This window comes from Ceratotherium simum, chromosome 2 (genome assembly GCF_057802395.1).
Source record: "Ceratotherium simum simum isolate JZ-2026a chromosome 2, ASM5780239v1, whole genome shotgun sequence".
Taxonomy (NCBI): domain Eukaryota; kingdom Metazoa; phylum Chordata; class Mammalia; order Perissodactyla; family Rhinocerotidae; genus Ceratotherium; species Ceratotherium simum.
In genome coordinates, this window is record NC_141901.1 from 6094824 (window position 1) to 6120493 (window position 25670).

Sequence of the window (25670 nt, forward strand, 5' to 3'; positions counted from 1 at the left end):
TTCCAGGGATGCATTGATGGTTCAACATCCACAAATAAATCAATGTGATACACCACATTAATAAAATGAAGGATAAAACCCACAGTATCATCTCAACAGATGCAGAAAAAGGATTTGACAAAATTTATTATCTTTTCATGATAAAAACTCTCAAGAAGCTGGGTACAGAAGGAACGTATCACAACATAAAAAAGGCCATATATGACAAATCCACAGCTAACATACTCAATAGTGAAAGCTGAAAGCTTTTCCTCTAAGATCAGAAACAAGATAAGAATGCCCACTCGCACCACTTTTATTCAACACAGTATTGGAAGTCCTAGCCAGAGCAATTATGCAAGAAAAAGAAATAAAAGGCATCCAAATCAGAAAGGAAGAAGTAAAATTGTTTTTTTGTAAATTTGCAGATAACATGTTATTATATATAGAAACCCTAAAGACTCCACCCAAAAAACTGTTAGAACTAATAAACAAATTCAGTAAAGTTGCAGGATACAAAATCAATATACAAAAATCAATCGTGTTTCTATACGCTAACAATGAACTATCAAAAAGAGAATTAAATAAAATAATCCCTTTTACAATAGCATCAAAAATAATAAATTATGTACTTAGGAATAAATCTAACCAAGAAGGTGAAAGATCTATACACTGAAAATTATAAGACATTGATGAAAGAAATCGAAAAAGATAAATAAATGGGAAGATATTCCATGCTCATGGATTGGAAGAATTAATATTGTTAAAATGTCCATACTACCCAAAGCAATCTACAGATTCGTTACAATCCCTATAGAATTTCCAGTGGCATTTTTCACAGAAATAGAAAAAACAATCCTAAAATTCGTATGGAACCACAAAAGATCCCAAATAGCCAATGTAATCTTGAGAAAGAAGAAAAAAGCGGGCCGGCCTGGTGGCTTAGCGGTTAAGTGCGCACGCTCTGCTACTGGTGGCCTGGGTTCGGATCCCGGGCGCACACCAACGCACTGCTTCTCCGGCCATGCTGAGGCCATGTCCCACATACAGCAACTAGAAGGATGTACAACTATGACGTACAACTATCTACTGGGGGGCTTTGGGGAAAAAAAGGAGGAGGATTGGCAATAGATGTTAGCTCAGAGCCAGTCTTCCTCAGCAAAAAAAGAGGAGGATTAGCACGGATGTTAGCTCAGGGCTGATCTCCCTCACAAAAAAAAAAAAGAAAGAAAGAAAACCAATAACTTTAAAAAAAAAGAAGAAGAACAAAGCTGGAGGCACCACACTTCCTGGTTTTAAACTATAATTTATAAAGCTTAGTAATCAAAACAGTATGGTATTGGCATAAAACAGACACATAGATTTATGGGACAGAATAGAGTGCCCAGAAATAAACCCATGCATATATGGTCAACTAATTTTCAACAAAGGAACCAAAAATACACAATGGGGAAAGGATAGTCTCTTCAATAAACGGAGTGGGGAAAACTGGATTGCCACATGCAAAAGAATGAAACTGGACCTATATCTTACACCATACCCAAAAATCAACTCAAAATGGATTAAAGACTTGAGAGGGAGACCTGAAACAGTATAACTCCTAGTAGGAAACATCAAGGATAAACTCCTTGACATTGTTCTTAGAAATGATTTTTTGGATTTGACAGCCAAAACGAAGGCAACGTAAGTAAAAATAAACAAGTGGGACTAAATCACACTAAAAAGCTTCTGCTCAGCACAGGAAACCTTCAATGAAAAGGCAACCTAAGGAATGTGAAAAAAATATTTGCAAATCACATATCCAATAAGGGGTTAATACCCAAAATATACAAGGAACTCATATAACTCAACAGCAAAGAAAACCAAGTAATCCAATTAAAAAATGGACAAAGGACCTAAATAGACATTTTTCCAAAGAAGAAATACAAATGGCCAACAGGTACATGAAAAAATGCTCAATATCACTAAACATCAGGGAAATTCAAATCAAAACTACCATGGGATATTATCCCATACATGTTAGGATGCTGTTAGCAAAAAGACAAGAGAAAACAAACACTGGAGAGGATGTAGAGAAAAGGGAACCCTTGTGCACTGTTGGTGGGAATGTAAACTGGGACAGCCATTATAGAAAACAGTGTGGAGGTTCCTTGAGAAATTAAAAATAGAATTATTAAATGATCCAGCAATCCCATTGCTGGGTAGATACCCAAAGGAAACAAAACCATTATCTCAAAGAGATATCTGCACTACCGTGTTCATTGCAGCATTATTTGCAATAGGCAAGGTATGGAATGACCTAACTGTCTGTCAACAGATGAACGGATCAAGAAAATGTGGTGTATATAAATATATACAATGGAATATTATTCAGCCTTAAAAAAGAAGGAAATTCTATCATTTGCAATAACATGGATAAACCTGCAGGGCATTATTCTAAGTGAAATAAGCCAGACAGACAGAGAAAGACAAATACCACATGGCATCACTTATATGTAGAATATTAAAAAAAAAAAAAAAAAGTTAATCTCATAGAAATAGAAAGTAGAGTGGTAGTTACCAGGAACTAGGGGGTGGAGAAACAGGGAGAGGCTGGTAAAAGGGTACAAACTTTCAGTTATAAGATGAAAAATGTCTGAGGATCTAATGTATAACTTGATGACTGTAGTTGATAACACTGCATTTTATAATTGAAATGTGCTAAGAGAGTAGAACTTAAATCTTTTCACCAAAAAAAAGGGGGGGGAGGTTAAATATGTGAGGTGATGGACATGTTAATTAACTTAATGGGTGAAATCCTTTCACAATGTATGTGTATCAAATCATGTTGTACACTTCAAATATCTTACAATTTTATTTGTTAATTATACCTCAATAAAGCTAAAGAAAAACAAAACTCAGATCACAAAAGAAAACATGGAAACTTAAAAGATAAACAAACAGATAAAAAACAACCTAAATTCCCTGAATGGGCTTAATAGTAGACTGGACACTACAGAAGAATGTGTCAATGCCTGAAGACAGATCAATAGAAATTACACAAACTGAACAAAGAAAAAAAAATAATAAATAGAACTTAGTAACATATATAGTAAGTAGCAAATGTTCTAACATATGTGAAATTGGATTTCCAGAATAAAAAAGAGAAAGAAGATGGGGCAGAAAAAATATTTTTAAAACTAGTGGCAAAAAATTTCCCAAATTTGGTACAAAACATAAACCTACAGATCCAAGAATCTCAGCAGATCCAAGAATCTCAGCAGAGCCAAGCTAGGCAAATTCAAAGAAAATCACACATATAATAAACTGCTGAAATCCAAACCCAGAAAAAGTTTAACACAGTCATAGAAAAAAGAACATTACATACAAGGGAACAATGATAAGAATTATGGCTGATTCCTAATTAGAAACAATGGATGTCAGGAAACCATTGAATACCATCTTTAAAATGCTGAAAGAAAAAAAACAGTCAGCCCCAAATTCCATATCCAATAAAAAGAAAATCCATCAAAAACAATATATTTCTGACACATTAAGGAGATACATATTATAACCCCTAGAGCAATGATTTAAAAAACAACTCAAAGAGGCATCTAAAAGCCAGTAAGAAAATAAAATGGAATATTTTTTAAATACTTCATTAATAATCCATAAGAAGGTAGAAAAAGATGAATAATGGAGCTACAACGAAATGGAACAAATACAAAACAAATATCAAGATGGTAAACTGAAAACCTTCATGGTAAAATATCAACAATTACACTTAAATGAACTCCAACGAGGAGTAGGTTTCTAGATTGGAAGATCCAAACATATGCTGTTTGCACAAGTAACTCTTTAAATATAAAGACCCAGATAAATTGAAAGTAAAATATGAAACAAGACATAACATGCAAATGTCAAGCATATGAAAGCTGGTGTGGCTGCGTTAACATCAGACAAAGTAGACTTCAAGATAAGAGGGACATTTCATAATGTGAAAATGCTATTCATCAGGAAGACATAAAATCATAAACGTAAATCATATATACACAACACTGTAAAAGGGACATAGACAAGTGCACAGATAGTTGGAAGGTTTAACACAACTTTCTCAGTAATTCATAAAACAAATAGGGGAAAAACAGTAAGGATATAGAGGATTTAAACAACACTATGAACCAACTTGGTCACACTGACATCAATACAACGTTATATCCAAATGCACAATACACAATGCATGCAAGTGTCCGTGGAGAGTTCACTTAGATAGACTGACCACACGCATACATATGTTTGCACATGTGTGTATATACATATAGCACACACATGTCATTTATATATATCACTGACCAAGAGAAGCAAAGGTCATAACAAGGATGAAAAGACATTTTTAGCTATTTCTCCTAAAATGGCAATAAAAATTCCATCACTAAAAGCTTTTTTTAATTCAATGTAAAATAGGTGATTCCACAATCTATATATTCTGCAAATATTTTCTGACACTATGACTCACATTATACACAATGTTCCACAGAAATAACCAGCAAAATACACTTATGATCACAACACGTTAATAAGCCAAATTAATCATTGCCAAATTATACTACAGCTCAGCTTCAGTAGAAACAAAAGTTCACAAGGGTTCACAAAATACTATTTGTTTATGATTTAATTTCTCATTAATATTAATTTTTGAGACAGACTTGAAATATAGCAAAAAGTAAAAATTCCAAAGGGAAATACATAACCATGATGTCTTCTAACATACAAATTTTTTGAAATAAATTTTTTTCAACATGGCTCATATTTTTAGAGAATACAATTCAAAGTTTCTGTTTATTATCTCCAAACAGAACACAATAGAACATTAAAGTGTACATTTATTTTTACAAACACTCAATAAAAATATTACCTTAGGCTGAATGCCATGAGGCCTGAAGATCCATCATCCCCTGGGAACTATCAGCAGTGCAATCACAGCCGTGATTTCCTTGGTCACTGATTAAAGCATAAGCTCCTCTTGTCTTCTACACTCTTGAACTCTACAGCAACATGCTGTGCCTCTCCCCTACCCAATCCTGAATTCCCTCCCTCCCCCAAAAGCCTTTCTAGCTTGTTCTCTGTAATTCCCATTCAATGATATAAAAATTCCCAAACATCCCCCATACTCCCAAGCCACTGAAAAGGCCCTGGCCTTAAACCTCCCCTCTTAGCCAAATCCTGATTCTCTCCCAAGACACAGCTTTCTTCTCTCAAACAGAAGCTGCATTTTCTGCCATACTTCAAGTACCCCACAGGTCATATGAAGAAGCTGATATACTCTCTACTCCTTCATACTTCTTTAGAACTATATTCCTCTACTCTTCTAAGGAAAGCCACACTCCTTTGATATTTACACCTTTTGGCTCTATTAATCTAACAACCTCTGGTTGCTCCTGGCTTGGCGTTCCTCTCCATCCTAATCCTAAGTAATATTTATAACTACATGGATGAACCATTCAACATCCAGCCTCACAGATTTTTGATTTTCTCATCTTCTATGACTTTCTCCACTGAACATAGCCACATCCACATCCCCACAACTACTCCATCTTTGAAATCACGAATCTTCTCCTTCATACTTCCAGTCTCACCCTTTCTCCTGAACACTGAAACTAGATACATTTCTCCAGTCAATCCTGAACATCTTCACGGGGATGTTTTGTAGGTACCTCAAACTCAACAAATTAAAAACTGAAATGATCACTTCCCCCAATCAGTAACTTCTCTACTGCTCCTGTGAGTGGCACCATCATCCACCAGATTGCTCAGAAGAGAAACCTGGTGTATTCTCTTTACATCTCCTTCTCCCTCACACACATATCTAATTAATTATGAAGTTCCTTCAATTAATACTCCAAAACATATCTCAAATTTCTCACATCTCTCTCTCTCTCCTGTTATAAATTCTAGCCCAAGTCACCATCGTTTCTCATCTAGACAACTATACCTGCTTTCTAACCACTCCTTGTATCTGCTCTTGCCCCCTCCAATCCATTCACAGCATAGCAGTCAGAGTCACGTTGTGGAAATGCATATTTAATGTAACATTTCTCTGTTTAAATCATTTCAATGGCTTCCCAGAACAGGATTACACACAAAATCATTATAGACTCCAACGTGCCACATGATATGATTCCTGCTCAATTTCCAGATCTTCTCACATTCACCAAGTTATTTCCTGTGTCAGGGCATTCTCACGTGTTCTCTTGGCCTGAAACAAATTCTTCCCATTCTTGTCCTATCTCATTTCTACTTCTACTTTCACTAACTCGGAAAATCTTTCCTGAACTACCAATATACATTTATTTTCCTCATTAGGATCTCTCATAGCTCCTTTTTCTTTTTCATGGCATTCATCACTATTTCTAATTATAAATTTATTTTATGAATATATTTTTAATTTTTCAATCCCTACTAGACCAACTCTATAAAGCAGAGACTAAACCTGTTTTGCTCAGGACTATATTCCTGAGAGCATGGAACAGCATCTGTCATATAGTAAGCAGTTAAAAAATACTTATTAAATACATGAAAAATTTTTAATTGGCATTTCTATGATTCTACCAAATTTGCATATTTTTTCATATACTACAGCATCTGTATTTATTCATATGTGAACTAACTATATATATATCCTTTGCCCGTTTTTTTCAATTGGAAAATGCAAAAGTTTTGCTTTAATAATATAAATATTAATAGTAACACTAACAATTATGACAACAATTTTAAAAGTCCTAATCAGCTTTTAATGGAAATTACATTAAATATAAAGATAAATTTGGAAGAACCCAAATCTTTATAATATTTAGTCCATCCATGCAGGAGTATCATATTTGTTTTCATTTACCATAGAACTCATATATTTATAATATTTGGCCCATTCATCCAGGAATATTATATTTGTTTTCATTTACTAAAGTCATCTTTTTGGTCCCTTGCAAAGCTGTATTGCACTCTCCATACAGGTGTTAAACATTCCTGTTTAGCTCAAAGTGTTTTATATATTCCTATATTCCTACTCTTTTTATATTCTTTTATGAGGTTTTTGCTGGGATATAAGAAGACTATAAATTTTTGTATATTTATAATGTAAAAGGCCACTTTGCTAATACTTATACCTTGTTTCCTTTTCTCTTAATAAATTGGCTAGAACTCCTAGAATGAAGTTATTTAATATAGAGCGTAGCTTTACCTGTTTCTGACTTTAATGGGTATGCCTATAGTATTTTGTAAGATAGTATGTATAGTGTAATTCATATTTTATTAGGAATCTTTAAAAATAAATTATAGTAAATATTAATAAAAACCTTTTCTATATCTTTCAAGATAACTGTATATTCTCTTTTTATCTATCTACTGATGTGATGAATTATATTAATAGATTTGTTATTATTGATCCATAATTTCCTTCCTAAAATAAACCCTACTTCGTTATAGTTTACTATTATTTTACTATATAGTTGCAGTCCAATTTCTCAATATTTTCTCTTTTAGTTTCCGGTTTTTGTGTCTTGCCTGAAAAAGTTCTGACCACCTCAAGATTTTAAAAGCTAAAAACTTCTACAAATGGCATAATAAACAATGTAAAAAAATATATTGTCAGTCTAGGAAAACATATTTACAACAGATATAATAGACAAAAGATTAAAATCTCTAAAATCAATACAATAAGAAAAATAAAACTGAAAAAAAAGATAAGACTATAAACAGGAAATTCACAGAATACACACATGCTCATATACGCTCACGTAACATATTAACTTGAAGAAAAATTAAGAAGACAAACCACATACAATGTTACCCAGGGTGTAGTAAACATTCACTCTTACACCCCATTAGAGGGATTTTAAATTGATTCCACCTTCTGGGAGGTTAATTTTGCATATTTAACCAAAAACTTCACTCTGCACATGCAACAAATCATAAAGTCTACTCTTAAGAAACTCTCCTACAGAATATCGATGCTCTACAGAATATGTTCACTACAGCACTGTTAATTAATAAAACAATATTGGAACCAATCTAAATATCCACAAATGAGTAATGGTTTAATAATTAAGTTACCTCTGAACAGTAGAATACCATGAAGCTATTTGAAAAGAGAGGTCTAAATATAATAACCTAGAAATATGTACATGATGAAGAAAGTGAAAAAAAAGCAAACTGCATAATAAATTTTTGGCTTGTAAATATGTAAATATAAATAAGACCTCGAAGGATTTGCACCACACTGTGAAAAGTGATTATCGTTGAGAGATGAGCCTGGAAGAGCTTAGGACTGAATTTTCAATTTCTACTTTATAAATTTTAAAAAATAGTAGAGATGTGGATATTTTTTACTTTCTCTTGGGTTTTCTGTATGTTTTGAATTTTTAAAAATTGAATAATTTGTTAGCTTTTACGTAAGATTTCTATATGTCTACTCTTAAGTGAGACCAGTCTGTAGGGTTTTTGTGTGCATGTGCTATCTTTGTCCTATCCGAATATCAAAGTTATACTATCTTGAAAAAATTGGTAGTTTTCCATTTTCTGTGATATAAAAGTTTGAATAAAATAGGAACCATTTTATTTTTACAGGGCTTCTTAGAATTTAATTGTAAAGTCATCTGCATGTTGCATCTCTTGCAAGGGTAGTTCTTGGACCCCTTCTTCTACTTCTTCCGTAGGTGCTCAGTCTGCTATTCAGACTCCCTTCTGTAAATAAATTCACCTTTCACATCTGTGTGAAATTACTTTTCACAGAGAAGTTTTACTTACTCTACTATTCATGTCCTCAATTTGCTTTGCTCGCTGAATTCTCCTCATTTCTAGGACCTGCTCTCTTTTCTTTTGCAGCCATACTTTAAATACCATGTCATTCTCTTTTTTCTTTTCTTTCTCTTCTTCTATTTTCCGTTGTTCTTCCTGGTAGAAAGAATATCAAAAGGCATTAATGAAAGATCCATAAAATTGCATGAGTTGTCAGAGTAGAGAGATATATTTTTGAGATTTAAAATTAGGATTCCCTGCCCCTAAAACTTTCCATCTGAAAATTGGGCTTCCTTAGAAAAAATAGGGCCTCTAATATGCTTAGGGAAAAAACAAAGATTTTTCAGATAAATTAAACTATAGAGATAAGTTTACAACTACATTGATGTATAATAATACATACTGTTCAGGAATTCCTTGGCTCTCTCCTTCACTTCCTAGTTTACTTTTGGTATTAAACCCCTCAAATTGCAGCTATGCAAAAGAAAAAAAAAACACCACACTCTAAAAGCACTATATGGTGTCTATAGAAGCACTAAAAATGTCTTAAATATTTTTACATTATTGCTAAATTTGTTGATTGTGATAAATGGCATTGTGGTTACAAAAGAAAATGATATAATTATTTAGAGATGTATATTGAAGTGTACAAGTGAGCAATGAGGCGCTAAGACTTGCTTTAAAAATACTTCAGCCAAAAAAGGAGGAGATAAGCAGATATGCCAAAATCTCAATGACTTTTGAATCAGGGTGTTGGGAACATAGGGGTTAATTGTACCTTTACGTGTGTTCAAATTTTTTTTATTATAATGCTTAAAAATATTTTCAACTAGTGTATATTCATAAAGTAACATTTTGCTATCAGAACAATATTTAGACAGTCAACTGTAAGTACAAAACGAATTTCTTAATCCAAATTAGTCAGCTAATGTTATAAAATAGAGTGACTTAAACGTGAAGGGATGTGCTTAAACCAGGTTTGTAGAGCTCTAAAATAGTTATTGGTAGCAAAGCAGCATATCATAGTGGAAACAGCACCAAGCTAAAAGTTAGGAGATCTAAGTAACAATCATACTGCCATCATACTATGTCAATTTGGGCAAACCATCTAACTGAGTAGTCTCATCTATAAAATGGAGTGGTTTAACAAGCTCTTAAGTCTCTTCCAATACTAAAATTTTATCATTTAAATGAGCTGAATTATACAATCCAAGCTTCAATTTTCTTCAAATAATGGAATTCAGAGTTCTTTCCTTACATTTTGATAATACAACAAGCCCTTCTAATTCCTTTTGACTGAACAAAACATAGGAAGGAAAGGAAAAATTCTATCTAATTAACAACATAAAATATCTTTTAAAATACCTGTGTACTATCTTCTAAGCCCTAAAGGAGCTTACATTATATAAAATGTGAATTTATTAAAGATTAAATTTTACATTTATTTATAAGTTCCTTTTTACAAAAAGGACTTGGGATGCCTTGCATGAATACAGACAGTAAGGTAAGATGATTATCTTTCCAGAGGGATTATTATTTAGATATATTACACAGAAGATATCAGCCAAAGCACAGATAACGCATTTGCCGAAGAGAACAGTGAAATGAGGCACTTAGAAAAGAGCAAGAGAGTATAGCAGCTCAACCCAGCAAATATTTGCTCAGGCATAAAAAAGGAAAGCCTTCCCCTGAAACTAACTAAAAAATATAAAAAAGCCATAGCACTTCAAGACCATGCCTTAAAGACCATGAGCAACTACATAAGCAAAAGGAAATTTAGTTATGAGGATCCTGACATGAGAAAAGCGTATTCCACAACAAGAGTATGTGACACCCAGAAAAGAGCATCAGAATGAAAATGGAACTATCTACCAGTCACACAAGTTAAGGATTACCATTAGTTGATTAGTGAAAAGACACTGAAATTATATAAAATCTCCTATATAACTTTTATAGAAATATACACACAAACATATATGTACATGTACACATGTGTACAGCAAACATTATATAGTTCAGTCATTCTCAATAAATTCTTTTGTATTGTCATAAAGTTCTGAGTTAACAGATGCTTTTAAGTACTGTTATATACTTGAACCAAGTAAACTGAGTCTGACTTCAGATTTTAGTGGTCAAGAAGGCAAAACTTTATTAAATATGCACCCTTTCAGATTCCTGCCAGAGTGTTCTACAGGTTACACGTTCTTGCCAACTCTGTTTTTCACCTTTTTCTGCTAATGTAAGTTCCTGATTTAAATGCCAGAAATTTTAATTTCCTACATAAACAGAAAATACACCGTTTCTCAATGGATGCCAAGAAAACTGGGATTTTTGACTTCAAGTTTGCTATAAACAAGTTGAGTGACTTTGGTAAAGTTATCTAAACTTTCTAGACTATGGTTTTCTTATATGTAAAATGACCTTTAAGGTTTCTTCTAACTGTAAAATTCTATCAACTTGTGATTCTGCTGAGGTTTGGTATTTACAGGTAGACATTTGTATGGTTCAGCTTAATACCATTAGGTATCCAGTAAACAGAGACTTGAGGCACTGATTTAAGTAATTGAGAGAAAACTCACTACTAGTTTTAGTATCTGGAATTTTCAATTATAAAATACTTTTACTTTTTTTAAGAGGGAAAAAAAAACCCAAAAACAATTTGGGATTCCATATGGCATTTTTGAGACATTTCATTAAGGTTATTAGGCTCTATTCTTATCTAAAAACTAAAATCCCTGAAATCAAGGAATTGTAGGCATGGAAGATATATGAAACACACATCAGAGAATTATAATCCAAGTCTGCCTGATGCCTCCTAAACCCCAACAAATTTGTGCCTTCCTTTTTCCATCTGACATCTAATTTTCATCTCTCTCATATCAAGATTACATTCAGCAGCCACTTAACCTCTCTGAGCCTCACCTTTAAAATGAAATGGTCAGATGAAGTCATCATGAGATCTACTCTAGCTCTAACACAGGTCATTACTATGTTTTGTGAGCCTTACAACCAAGAACCAAAGTAATCATGATGTCTCTTCCATAAATCACATTCCTAACACTTAACCACTTAATCTAACAATAGAAAAACAAAACAAACAAGCAAGTACATCCAATACTTTGAAGAACCATTTCAATTCTGACTGCATTTTTATAAACCATGAAACCGTATTCTACTTTCTGTATAATGCCCACTTGTGCTCTCACCTCTCTTTTTAGCTTTTCTCTCTTTTGTTCCAGCCGTTTTTGCAGTTCTTTCTGTCGAGGGGAAAGACAATATGTTGAGGTCACTGGAGATATATTTGCAGACTGTGTCTTGTGATTAGATTTTCCATTCCCCTTACTTCGATCTGAGTTGGCCGCAGAGCTTGGACGAGTCTTGGGGTTGGGAGGTGGTTGAGGGATATAAGCCACGGTCTCTTCTGTTGATGAGTGAGCCATAGCATGAATCCTTGTTATAGGCTCTTCTTTCTTGACACCACTGACAGATGAGTTGGAAGATCTGGGTGATAACTGCTGAGGCTCCTTTTCTGTATTATTAGCATTATTAATGGGAGGCAAAAACCCCTGACTCTCAATGTCTTGTAAATTCAGAAGCTCAAACTTTCCATCTCTCTCTACTAGTATCTTCCCATCCTTGTTTTCTTCACAACTTCCATCAGTCAGTGACAGGAGCACATTTTCTTGTCCAAATTCATTGGAAATACATAACTGTGACAGTTTTCCAGATACATTTCTTTCATTTTCAAAATGATTTTTGTAAGTATCAGTGTCATCCAGTGGAGGAACTTCCAGATCAACTAATTTGTCCTTGAACTTAAGTTTTCGCTCCCTTTTATCATTCACAGGTTCTTGATTCTGTAGAAGTTTGTTGGCTTGTATAATTTTCTCCATAATATATCTCCTTACTTCCTCATCCTCTTCCTCTTCCAGGTCTTTCTGGCTTTCCAGTTTGGATTCCTGGAAAGAGTTTTCACTATCTGAATCTGATATGGGATCCAAAGGTTGAATACTTGGTACAGAAATGAAGTCATTTCTTCTTGATGAAACCTCATCCTTCAAAGATTTGTCAGGATCAGAAAGCTGTTTGGTGTGTTCTATTTCTGTTTCATTCTCTTTTAATTCTTGGTTAATATTCTCTTCATTCCCACAAGCCATCTAAAAAAAAAGACAGGAAGTTCTCTTTTTCATTAAAAATTGAGATTCTTTGTCCATTTATATGTAGACAATCCAAAATGGATTTTCATATTCATATAATTTATTTTATGAGTGGGAAAATTTACAGGCTTCTTGCTCATACTTCACTCATAATCTTCTAAATCACATTTATGAGCACCCCAAGGGTGACATGTGACAACAGCACTTCGGGAAAAATATAACTCTAAATTTGAATTGGATGTTGCTAAGTGCTATTGATTTAGCTTTTCTCTAAATATCAAGCTAAAATATTGATATTTTAAATTTTGTATGCTAATGCATGAAAAGGTAACTACAAATAACACAATATTATTTTAATATTCCTCCCTCTACAAAATTTTCCTTCCTTTACATTTTCAGAATAATATGCCTGAAAATGTTCTCTCCTTGTAATATTTGTATTCTTCAAAAAAGAACCTTTCTCCCCAGGACCATTACAAGGTAATTGCCTTTGGTCAAGTCCTAATTATTTTGAGCTTCTTATAATCTTTTCAGATTATCATTGCTGCTATTTTCTGCAGGACCTATATCTAAATTTCAGGTCAATTTTTACCTCTAGATTAGATTTTCCTTCCTCAACTATCCTCCAATAATCTATGCTAAACACCATCATATAACTTGGTCTTATATTTTTTTTAAAAAAATTTAAGTCTACATAAACCAGTATTATCACATGACAAAACCCTGCTCCACATCTGCTATTTCTAACTAAAAGCTTCTTACCTAGCATCTCTCTCACAAAAGTATATCCTCACCCACCAAACACTTTACCCCTATAATATGTCATTTTTTTCTCTTTCTCAGACAATTCCCTTCCTCCTAAAATACTTTTATGGGAGCTACTACTTACTGCTCTCTTCAACTCCTTAAAATTCTCTTCCTGTTTTACTTGTTCACAGGTCATCTTTTCTGACAGCCTCCTCTTCCTAACCTGTACAACATGGCTAGATGTCCAATAAGCAAATAAACCTGACCCATTAAAATGACGACCAAATAACTAAGGTTAAACTAAGATATCTCCATTGTACTTGTTCTTTTTAGCCTTATTTGATTCTCTAATGTATTCCTACAGTATCTGTTTCCAAATTCTCCTTCAGCTTTCACTTCTTTTCTTTTTAAACCCCACTACAATAAAAACTACCACTTCTCACAATGAAATCTTCCCCTGACCCTCATCCCTGTCTCCAGCTCTCTCATCCATTTTTTCTACCAGCCTCAAAGGAAGAAGGGATTGTAATCACCCACTGGAATGAGTAAGATTCATGAGAGCACTTTGTTTTGACCATTGCTGCATCCCCAATACCTAGAACAGCCTCTGACACACAGTAAGCGATCATTAATATTTGTTGAATGACTACAGAAATGGAACAATGAATCATCATCATCACTCCTCTGATTCTATCACCCTGTGCTTTAGATATCACACCCTTCCAGTCATGAGACTAGGTTGAAACTTACCACTCTGGGTATCTCTACCTCTACTCATCTGATTATTTTTCTATTAAAGATGCATAAATCTCCCATTTAAAAGCCATCTTAGAAAAATATTCACTTTTGACTCTGTTGCCTTTTTCAAATATCATCTGTGCCATTTGTCTTCTCCATTGCATAAGAGAGCAAGATGGAACTAAGAGAAGTTTGTGACGTAAAACCTGCTGCCTTCACTTCCTCATATTCTTGTCCTTAAGCTTCTTAAATCTTGCTTCTGCTCTAACTACTCTGATCATTGTTCCTCTAAAGTCACCTGTTCTTATCCCAGTCTTAGTCTTTTCTTCATCACTTCCCTACTTATTGACACTAATTATATCTATATTATACATATATATGCACACACACACACATATACATTATATATAGATACACATACACATTATATATACATAAAGAGAGAAAAAAGGAACCTTCCATGATCTAGGAACTGTTTCATTTTCCTGGATTTCCCCTCTACATGTATGATAAGTGGTATATGATCATGTTTAATGGATCCACTTTTTCCCACAAGTATTCCTACGGCTCAGTCTTTGACCCTTTACTTTTTTCTCTGTATTCATTCCCCTGCAGAGTTAATTCACTCTTACGGTTTCAAATATTAGCTGAAAGACCATGTTTTTTGAGGGCTTGCTTTATTTTTCATTTATATTAAAAGTATAACCCTGTGATTTTACCCACGTGCATATAAAGTAGAAATTAACTGTATTTGTTTTTACTTTTGATGCAGTAAATTATATTATTTACTTATATTACATAAATTATAATTTTAGCTTTATGAAGCACTAACTTAATCCCTATTCTCTCACTAATTAGCCCTATGCTTCAGGATACAACACTTAAACTCTCCGTGCCTCAACTTTTTCATCTCCAAGATGGGGATAATGATACTTGTTCTACGTAAATTAAAGGAATTTTGTGAGGTTTAGATGAGATAATATATGCACAACTTGAGGCCGGCCCAGTGGCGCAAGCGGTTAAGTGCACGTGCTCCACTGCGGCAGCCCGGGGTTCGCCGGTTCGGATCCTGGGCACGCACCAACGCACCACTTGGCAAGCCATGCTGTAGTGGCGTCCTGTATAAAGTGGAGGACGATGGGCATGGATGTTGGCCCAGGGCCAGTCTTCCTCAGCAAAAAAAGAGGAGGATTGGCAGATGTTGGCACAGGAATGATCTTCCTCACACACACACAAAAATATATATATATATATACTGCAAAACTCTTCAAGAATTACAAAGCATTTTAACATAATTATTATGAATGCTGTTGGCAATTTATATATACCTCCATTATGCTGGCACCATTTTTTTCTTTCTCATTAATTAACCACTCCAGGTCCTTTTCAAAGTCTTCTTCATATTCTCCACTTTCTTTTGAATCAGTATCTTTATTTTCTTCCATTTTCCATTAGTTAAAGAATAATTCTATAAGATTAAAAGAGATAGGTATATGTTATGTCCAGTCTAGAGGTAGTGTGGAGTATGGAGATTAATGTTGAAGGTAAGCTAATTAACACACAAAAACACAAAGAATGGACTATTTAGAGTAAATATATATCTGTATACCCCAAAAGAGAGACTTACGATGGCCAGACATTTTCTAGGTGTAACACTCCTAATAACCATCCCACCTTCTCTCAAATCCTGAAATGCTAATTTGCAAGGAGACTAAAAAAGGTGGATAAGAAGACTATCTGAGGCTTAAAGAAGGATTTTCCACATCCCCCTGCCAATCATTAAAACTCCCTGACAAGGTCAGAGCAGATGACTTAGCTTTTTAGTCTCATTCACATGTTCTTATGGTCAAATGAAAACAATTATATCAGTTCCCATCCTCAGTTTCTCAATACTTCTAGTAATTTATACGGCATAACTATAATTTGCGATCTGGGAGCTTTTTAACTAAGTAATAACTGATTCTCATTTATGGTAAATGCTGATTTCCACTGAGGTCAAACTGTTGTCAACTCTAAATAAAACATTACTTTTCATTAAAAAAAGAAACTGTGATGCCTAAAACTATCTAGAAAGCAGTGGCAATAAGTAGGGCTGTCAGATGAAAGTTAATAAATGTTTGTGAAAATGGTGTATAAATTCAGTCATTTTTAAGAGAACTAAGCTAAAGTTATCTATAAATTGAGGTCAGTTACCAGCCCTGCTAATTTTTTGTGCATAATTTTCAAACAAAAGAAGCATATAAATCCTTACCCATAATGTGTCTGTATATGTGTGTGAGTATCCCATATATATATATGTTACAATTTTGACAAACATTTTCAACACCTACAATATTCCTATATCTATTCCTACAAAGACTATAAAATAGACCTATGCCCTTGAGGTGCTTGTAGTCTGGTATAGAAGACAAATATAAACAAAACGCACAAATTAAAAATGTAGATAAAAAATATAAATAGGAAATGTAGATAAATGGAATAAAGGTATACACAAAGGACTGTGGAAGCAAGAATAAAAAAAGCAATTAACTCAGTCTAAAATGGGAAATAATCCAGGAAAGCTGAGATGGGTTTTGAATATTGGGCATCCAAGTTTATCAGTTACTCCAGACAAAGAGAACAGAATGAGAATGAACAAACAACATGGAAGTCCAGTGTGGCCTGAACATAAATGTGTTCCTGAAGAAAGGTCTGGAAGGAGTGAGAAGGGGTCAGTTTGATATCATATTATGTTTTCAAAAAGAAAAGGGTTGAGGGAAAATTGTTTATGTAGATCTTATTGCCATGAAATAGCCAAAGGTAGAAATATATAGTAATAATCTGAACATTTTCCACTATTGACTTAAACAAAAACAAAAACAAAAAGAGCAATGCTCCCTAAATGGACATAGAATTTCAGGTACAGTTTCAAAAGAACTGTAGAAATCTGATCTTCAGGGCCCCAAGCACCTGGGACCCTCTTTCTACACCTGCCTTCTGGTGCTCCTATACCAAGAATAAGGTGCATAAAGCCCTTTTTGGAAGCAGAAAGTACAGATGTCAAGAACACGTGAGACCTACGCACATTTTTAAAGACATAAAATGAGAGCTATTATGCCTGAATTAATAAATTACCCACAAACTTTGTTTTGGCCATTGGCTTCACCTTACTCTCCCCAAACCTTTGACCAGACTACCTAATCTGGCACCAATTTTACTAAAGCGAGATTTACATTTTTTCCTTGCCACTGTTCACCATCAAACGACAGTGAAAGCACGAGGCAGAACATCTTTCCACTGGCTGCACAAGCACTAGCTAAGCAAAGAGACATGGCTTTTCAGGGCTATGTGTGAAAAACATTTTAATAGGTTTTAGTGAACAGCAGGTTCAAAATGAGTTAAAAGAATGATAAGGACACCCAAAATGCAAATGAGCTTCAAGGCTGAGACTACGGGTCAGATATAGACAATGTAGGCTGAGACTATCGGTGAGACATTTATAACCTATGAAGCACTCTATCCAGTTTCCTGTGCTACAGTTTAAGGAATGAAAAACAAGCTGGAACACATTCAGAGGCTAGCAAACCAGGAGAAAGGGGGACAAAAGAGAAGAAGGGAAGCAGGTAGGCCATGAGAGTAAAATGCCTTCAAACCAGATTCTGAGGAATACTTGAAAACCCTGGGAATGTTAGCCTAAAGAGAAAATCCAGGAGTCATGACAACTGCTTTATAAAATTTAAATGGCTGCCATGTGAAGGAGGGTTGGACTTGTAAAATTTCAAGTAGTAAAACTAGTATCAAGGGCTGGAAACTCAGGAACAAATTTCGGCAATGTAAGACAGAATTCACATTTTCAAACTTGTCTTGAAGTGAAGTGAGTGTTGTGTTTCCTGTCAATGGCAAAGGAGAGTGAAGCTTTAGAAAAATGGTTGGTGAGAGGACCCTTAAGGTTTTTTTTAACCTTTTCTACAAGATGCAAATTAGCAAATAACTGCCAACTCATGAAGAGCAAGAGAATTTAAAAGCAAATGCATAGTACCATGATAAAGCTTAATCTAAAATAAATGATCAGTGTCTGAATAATTAAATTCAAGACTTAAAACAATCCTGAAGGGGCCAGCCTGGTGGCGTAGTGGTTAAGTTCACACACTCTGCTTCAGCGGCCCAGGGTTCACAGGTTCGGATCCCAGCGCGGACCTACTCACCACTTATCAAGTCATGCTGTGGCGGCATCCCACATATAAAATAGAGGAAAATGGGCACAGATGTTAGCTCAGGGCCAATCTTCCTCAGCAAAAACAGGACTGGCAACAGATGTTAGCTCAAGGCTAATCTTCCTCACCAAAAAAAATTCTGAAGTCTGTTTCTTTTAAATATAATCTTTTCTCTGGATAGTTCTTGATATTGGTTCCCTTTCCCTCTCGAGACAAAGTTAGTTTTAGGTACACTGAATGTTAATTATTCAACCTAATTAGTCATATTTATAATATGACATAATATGTCATATTTATAATTAATTATAATAATTAGTCATATTTATAATATGACATAATTATAACTATTCCTAATGTATTAGTTGGACTATAATTCCTTTTAGATATTTATTTCTTTTAACCTAAGAATACAAAATGGACTTTCTTAAAGGACTCAAAGTAAGACTTCAATAATTTGTAAAGCAGAGGTTGAGAGCAATATTTTGAGGTGACCTAGAGAAACCAAACCATTATTTCAGCGTGAGTTTATTTACCACTGCCTAGCTGCAAGACAGGTTAAATTAGGTAAGCTGCTATGTCTACCTACCAATTAAAAGTAAGGGTACCATGAATGATGTAGAATAAACCAGAACTCATTGTGACCCAAAATACTTGTATAAATAATACTATTTTTCACAGTCATAAATACCTTAGGATACTGAGCTTTCTTTTCAGACCAGGGATCTGGGTATTTATTATTTTAAGATGTTTAAGTTACATAACTAATTGTTAGAATAAGATTCCTATGGAACTCTTCAGGGCTTTCCCTTAATTTTACAATAAACCTAGTTCTGAACTTGTAAATAAATGGCTGCCTGGAGACTTTAGTAGATACACTTTATTATTTACAAAGAATCCTACCCATGTGAAAACTCAAATTTAGAACTAAAACACAGAATTAGCATATTAAATAAAAATAAAGGGATTACAAATTAAACATATTAGGTATTATTAAATCATACTATTATGCCATAAATAAAAAGAAAAAAAGCCATAATTGAAGTGACTGAGAAGTAAATGAAGTTGCATCAAATTTGAAGGGCCATTCTTTTCCTATATTTTCAAAAAACTCAAGGCTGGTCCGGAAGTAAAGAAAGAACATAAATCACAAACTCTTGTTACCAAATCCCTTAAGCCTTTTTCAAATTCGTCACAGGATAGTCAATCCCTCTCACTTCTTTTAATCTTCATCGCCAGGGTACTGGCCATATGGTACACAGTCAACATGCTGGAACAAAATTACATCTTACACAAACTGAATCACCTAACACTTATTCCTTGTTAGTTTCATTCATTTAACTTTCAATGTTTATCACCAGTAAAAATCTATGTAAGTGGCTTACACCAGAACCACCCTCTTAATAAGGAACTGTAATAAGAGACAGAAATTAATTCCTGGGCCAGCCCCGTGGCTTAGCGGTTAAGTGCTCACGCTCCGCTACTGGCAGCCCGGGTTCGCATCCCGGGCACGCACCAACGCACCGCTTCTCGGGTCACGGTGAGGCCGAGTCCCACATATAGCAATTAGAAGGATGTGCAACTACGACATCCAACTATCTACTGGGGCTTTGGGAAAAAAAAAGGAGGAGGATTGGCAATAGATGTTAGCTCAGAGCCAGTCTTCCTCAGCAAAAAGAGGAGGATTAGCACGGATGTTAGCTCAGGGCTGATCTTCCTCACACACACACACAAAAAGTTATCTTTAAAAAAAAAAATAATAAAGAAATTAATTCCTTCCTCCTGGGTGTCTGCTAAATCCCGTGTGGGTACATGACTGCAGATCTTTTATGTGAGTCTAAGCTAAGACCATATGTATACACAATTTTGATAACTTTCTTTCAGGATTCAGAACACTCAAAAATAGTTTAATCTACTTCATTGACTCCACTTATCTCATAGCCTTTTAAATATATGCTTGTTTAAAATCTAAGAGAATTGAAAGAATGGCGAAAAGAAAGTCTTTTAATATAAGATAAGTACTTAAGCAAAAGCTAACCCATAATACATCATGAGACCTGGCCCATTCTTCCTCCTGCATTTTAACAAGACTGATCCCATGAGTAAATTTTTAAAAAAAAATTCATAATCTATCACAAAGCATGACGATAAATAGTATCTAATTATTTAATTAATAAATATTTTTAATAAACAAAATATTTAATACAATAATAATAAACATTAGGTGATAATTTTAATTTGTACCCCGGGTCCCAAGGTACCACCAATTAAATGAATACCTTAGCCTCTTCATGAAAGCCAACATTTCAAGAGTGACTTTTTCTCCCAGGAATGAGAAGTCAGAGAGGGGAAGGAATATGACAAAAATGAGAGACTAAGCTACCCTCAGAGGAGTTTCCCCCACACAACGCGAAGCAAGAAGTTGCCAGGCTTGGTGGACCCCAGGCTCGGAAGGACGAGGCGCCAACAGGAAGGCTCCTCCCTCGCTTCTCTACTCCTTTCCTCTCAGCTGTCCCAGACTTTCACCCTTTTACCCTCTTTCCCACCATAAATATCTCCGCATCATCCTTCCCGTCTCTCCCTGTGTATCCCCTCCTGCCTGTGTAAGACGCAGCGGCTGGGGTCACACAGCTGGCCGGGGAGTTCACCTCTCTTCCTCTTTCTAAGTTCTGCCAATGAGGCGAGGGAGACCCCAGCAGCCGCTCTCACGGCTGCCAGGCCCCGGCTGCCATGGCAACGGCGCGTCTCCACGTCCTGCATCCGGGCCTCTCTTACTACGAGGGCGCGGTGGGTCCGCGCAGACGCAGACGACGGCCTGACTCTCCCGCTCCAGGCGCTCTTGCTGGTGCCTAGGAAGGGTGTGTCGGCCTGCGGTTCCAGAGGAGACAACCGAGAAACCCACGCGTCGCCCGCGAGTTTCGCAGGCGTTGGTAGGAACTGGCGAAGGGTCACCCTCGTGGTTGTGGATTTTCTACGTGTAGCTGTCTCTCGCCAGCTTTGGAATTAGAACAACTTTTAGAAGTATATTTCTGTATGTTATTTTCTTCGCCGTTAACGTCAAAAAGTAGTTTCAGTTTTCACTAGTAGCTAAGCAAATTGCTACCAGATTTTTGACCCGAGGTTTTGTTTTGTTTATCCTGCATCAGAACCAAAACTTTATTTATCCAAGAGCGTGGTCAAAAGAAATAGGATGTTTACTCCAGTTTTCAAGCATGTCAGAAGGGTCAACTAGAATTTTCCCAAATCATCTTTAAACGTCGTCTTAACGTACAAAGAAGCAAGATGAATTTTACATTGCGGTGAGAAGTAATAAGAATTTAGAAACTGTCTGTTCCCCGCCAGAAATAAAGGGGAGAAATGAAAAATTTTCGTCATTATAATCCATAAATTCAGATTATTTTTTTGTTTATTATTAGAATTTCTAGCATTTGATGTGATGGAGAGCACCTTTTCTCCAAGGAGGGACAATGTAAAATTGAATTTTTAAGTATTCTTCAAATTGTAGAGTAGACTAAGTTTAAAAAAATAAACAATATGTAAGGTTAAAATGAATTGCAATAATGAGTGCAATTCCTAGCTGTGGTGTAGAATTTATAGTTGTAACGACCTAATGTTTCTTATGCTGCAGGGCTTAGGTTTTAGGCCAAACACTTGAAAAAGACAAAAAATATAAAATTATTGACCGTTGAAAGTCAAAGGAATTTTAGTCAAATCTTTAGTGACCGTGGAATTACTACCAAAGCTAAAGTAGACTTTAGGTTTTAGAACTCTTAGTTTAAAATTTTTTCCACTGACCCTCCCAAATATTTTAAGTTTTTGCAAATATTAATGGGATATGGTGCCATTGTTCATAATAGCCAAAAAGTAGAAACAACCCAAACATCCATCAAATGATGAATGGATAAATAAAATGTGGTAAATCCATACAATGGAAAGTTTACAGCTATAAAAAGAAATGAAATACTGATAAATACTACAACATGGATGAACCTTGAAAACATAATCATTATGTTAAGTGAAAGAAGCCAGACACAAAAACCACATATTGATTCCATTTATTTGAATGTCCCAAAGAGGTAAATCTATGGAGACAGAAAGTAGATTAGTGGTTGCCTAGGGCTGGGGTGGGGGGTGCTTTCAGAAGAAAATGGGTGGGTGACTGCTGAACGGTGTATTGTATGGTATATGAATTATATGTCAACAATAAAAATGTTACCAAAAATTGTTAATGGAATAGTGAGCAAACCATAACTGGAAAGTTGAAAATATTGTTAGAAATTGGTTTTTAAGATTGATTAATATGTGGATTCTGTCTCCTGTGCTTAGCTAGCTATAGAAGATTTAATTTCTAAGTCTAGTTGCCATATCTATAAATAGAGATAATGATGGTCGCATTTAGGATTGTGAGGATTAGTGAGGTAATCCATGTGCTCAGCACAGTGCCTGATGCATACAAAGGGCTGAATGAATGGTGCCTGTTGTCATTACATAGTTTTCCTAAAGGATGAAAGGTTCTAGAATATCTTTAAATGTCCAAAATGAAAATAAGAAAAATTTTTAACTATGTATGGAATTCTACAAGTAAAAATATCCCCTACGTTATCAGTTTTTGAGTATAAAAGATCTAGATTTTAAAGTATCAATTTCAAAGAAATGTATGTTGAACATTGCAATTATAGAGCCCTTGTGTTATGTAACTGACTGAGCATTAAAAGTGGAATGGATAGATGTTAAATTCAGAAACGTGTCCCACTTAAATGGAAGTCAGAGTTCCAGTTACTCAACCACCTAGAATCAATCTAGTGGCAAACAAAAACAAGTGTAAAAGGCTTGAAAGCAATAATACAAAGTTATTACAAAGTCTGCGAGCTAAGCTTGAGGTATTGGTAGGAGAGTCTATCACAGTCCTTTCCTTTCCTTTATTCTCATAAACTCAGGTCTCTCAGTTCCCAGCCTGGAAATTAGAATGTGATCATTTGAAAGGAAGGGAAAGAGAAGAGGTGGGCTGTTAAAAGTAGGTACACTGACACCATAAAAATCTGGAGGGGTGACAGACTGACATGCAGGAAGAAAAAATAAAAAGAATTGAAAGCAGAGACTACCTAGAACAAAACCGACATCTTCGATCGTCTTTTCTAAAGGCAAGCAGAGAAACACTAAGTTGCAACATTGTACAATAATTCACAATCTGTAGTGATAAACCTGAGCTACCAAAAAAGGTTTATTTCACTATCATCTGTTTAAGAAGGCAGAGAAATATTACATTTTTGTCAATTTCGTTCAGTTTTTCCCGTTGAGTACTTTACTTATGGGCCCACCTGGGGGATGAATAATTCCTAATCTCTGCATGAAAGAGCTCACAGACTCAAAAAGAAGATAGGCTTAAACAAAGGGAGCACAGTGTGACACCCAAGGCTTAGATTTAGCTCAAAAATGGAGGGAGTAATTAGGAGAAGGATGACAATAAAAAGGCTTCTGCAAAGTCTTGACATCAGAGCTGATTTTTGAAGAATGAAAAGAATTATGCAAGAAAAGTAGGTAGGGCAGTGTACATAGAGATGATAGCATTTGCAAAGGCATGGAGGAATCAACTAGTTTACTCCGAGATCTTTATGTAATTCGGAATTGCTGGCTTAAAACATGCAAGATGGGGCATGGCATAAATTCTGTACTTAGCAGAACTGGCATTTAAATGTTTAATAAATATTTATTGAGTTTATATAACTGAATAAATAAATAATTTTATTGTAAATAACCTTAATCATATAATTTATATAATTAATTTCATAATTTCCTCCTAATACTTTATCAGATGAGAGGTTACTGAAGGAATTAGTGTTTTGATGAACAGGAAAGAGAGAGGAATAAATTTCTAAAATGGAGCATTTTGGAAAGTGCAGAATTCTGGTAAATTAGAGTAATCAGAGGTACCATGAGGCCATGAGAGCACAGGACTCACGTAACTGAGGAAGGAATGATGGGGAAATGCTAATGACACATTTGGCAATTTTATAGAGTTCAGCAGCTCACCGTACCCTCTCCCTCTCCATACACTTGCCATTCAAACAATCCCATTTACAATAGCATCGAAAAGAATAAAAAACTTAAGAATAAAGTTAACCTAGGAAGCGAAAGATCTGTTTACTGAAAACTATAAGACATTGATGACAGAAACTGAAGAAGACACAAATGAATGGAAAGATTTCCCATGTTCACAGATTGGAAGAATAGTGCTAAAATGTCCATACTACCCAAAGCAATCGATAGAGTCAATACAATCCCCATCAAAATTCCAATAGAATTTTTCACAGAAATACAAAAACAATCCTAAAGTTCATATGGAACCACAAAAGACCCTTAATAGCCAAAGCAATCTTGAGAAATAATAAAGCTAAAGGCATGACACTTCTTGATCTCAAACTATATTACCAAGATATAGTGATCAAATCAGTATGGTGATGACATAAAAACAGACACATAGACCAATGGAACAGAATAGAGAGCCAGAAATAAATCCATGTATATACAGTCAACTAACCTTTGACAAGGGAGCCAAAAATACACAATGGGGAAAGGATAGTCTTTCCAATAAAAGGTGTTGGGAAAGCTAGATATCCACTAGCAAAAGAATGAAATTGGACCCTCATTTACATCATATACAAAAATTAACTTGAAATGGATTAAAGACTTAAATGTAAGATTTGAAACCATAAAACTCTTAGAAGGAAACATCAAGGATAAGCTCCTTGACTGTGGTCTTGGCAATGATTTTTTGGATATAACACCAAAAACAGGCAACAAAAGCAAAATTTAAAAAGTGGAACTGCATCAGACTAAAATGCTGCACAGCAAAGGAGACCATCGACAAAACGAAAAGGCGACCTATGGAATGGGAGAAAATATTTGCAAACCACATATCTGATAAGGGGTTAATCCCCAAAATATATAAGAAACTCATACAATTCAATAGCAAAAGCAAATTTTTTTAATAACCCAGTTAAAAAATGGGGAAAGGACCTGAATAGACAATGTTCCAAAGAAGACATACAGATGGCCAATATGTATATGACAAGAGGCTCAACATCAC

At 34.9% G+C, this 25670-nt stretch overlaps 1 protein-coding gene across 6 annotated transcripts in view; it reads right to left on the reverse strand.

Annotated features, from left to right (window-relative positions):
• CCDC181 (coiled-coil domain containing 181) overlaps positions 1 to 25670 on the reverse strand; it is a 69090-nt gene that overhangs the window by 20935 nt on the left and 22485 nt on the right. Inside the window, exons 1-4 of one of the 6 annotated variants that reach the window (XM_087437723.1) lie at positions 21183 to 21286; positions 15722 to 15861; positions 11958 to 12908; positions 8761 to 8907 (exon numbers count right to left, since the gene is read on the reverse strand). In XM_087437723.1, coding sequence (XP_087293849.1) covers positions 8761 to 8907; positions 11958 to 12908; positions 15722 to 15838 — 1215 coding nt within the window. In that variant the 5' untranslated portion in view covers positions 15839 to 15861; positions 21183 to 21286. Of the gene's footprint in view, positions 1 to 8760; positions 8908 to 11957; positions 12909 to 15721; positions 15862 to 20862; positions 21287 to 25670 lie in introns of those variants that run through there. The other 5 variants (XM_014783446.2, XM_087437740.1, XM_087437734.1 and 2 more) reach the window with 5 other exon arrangements.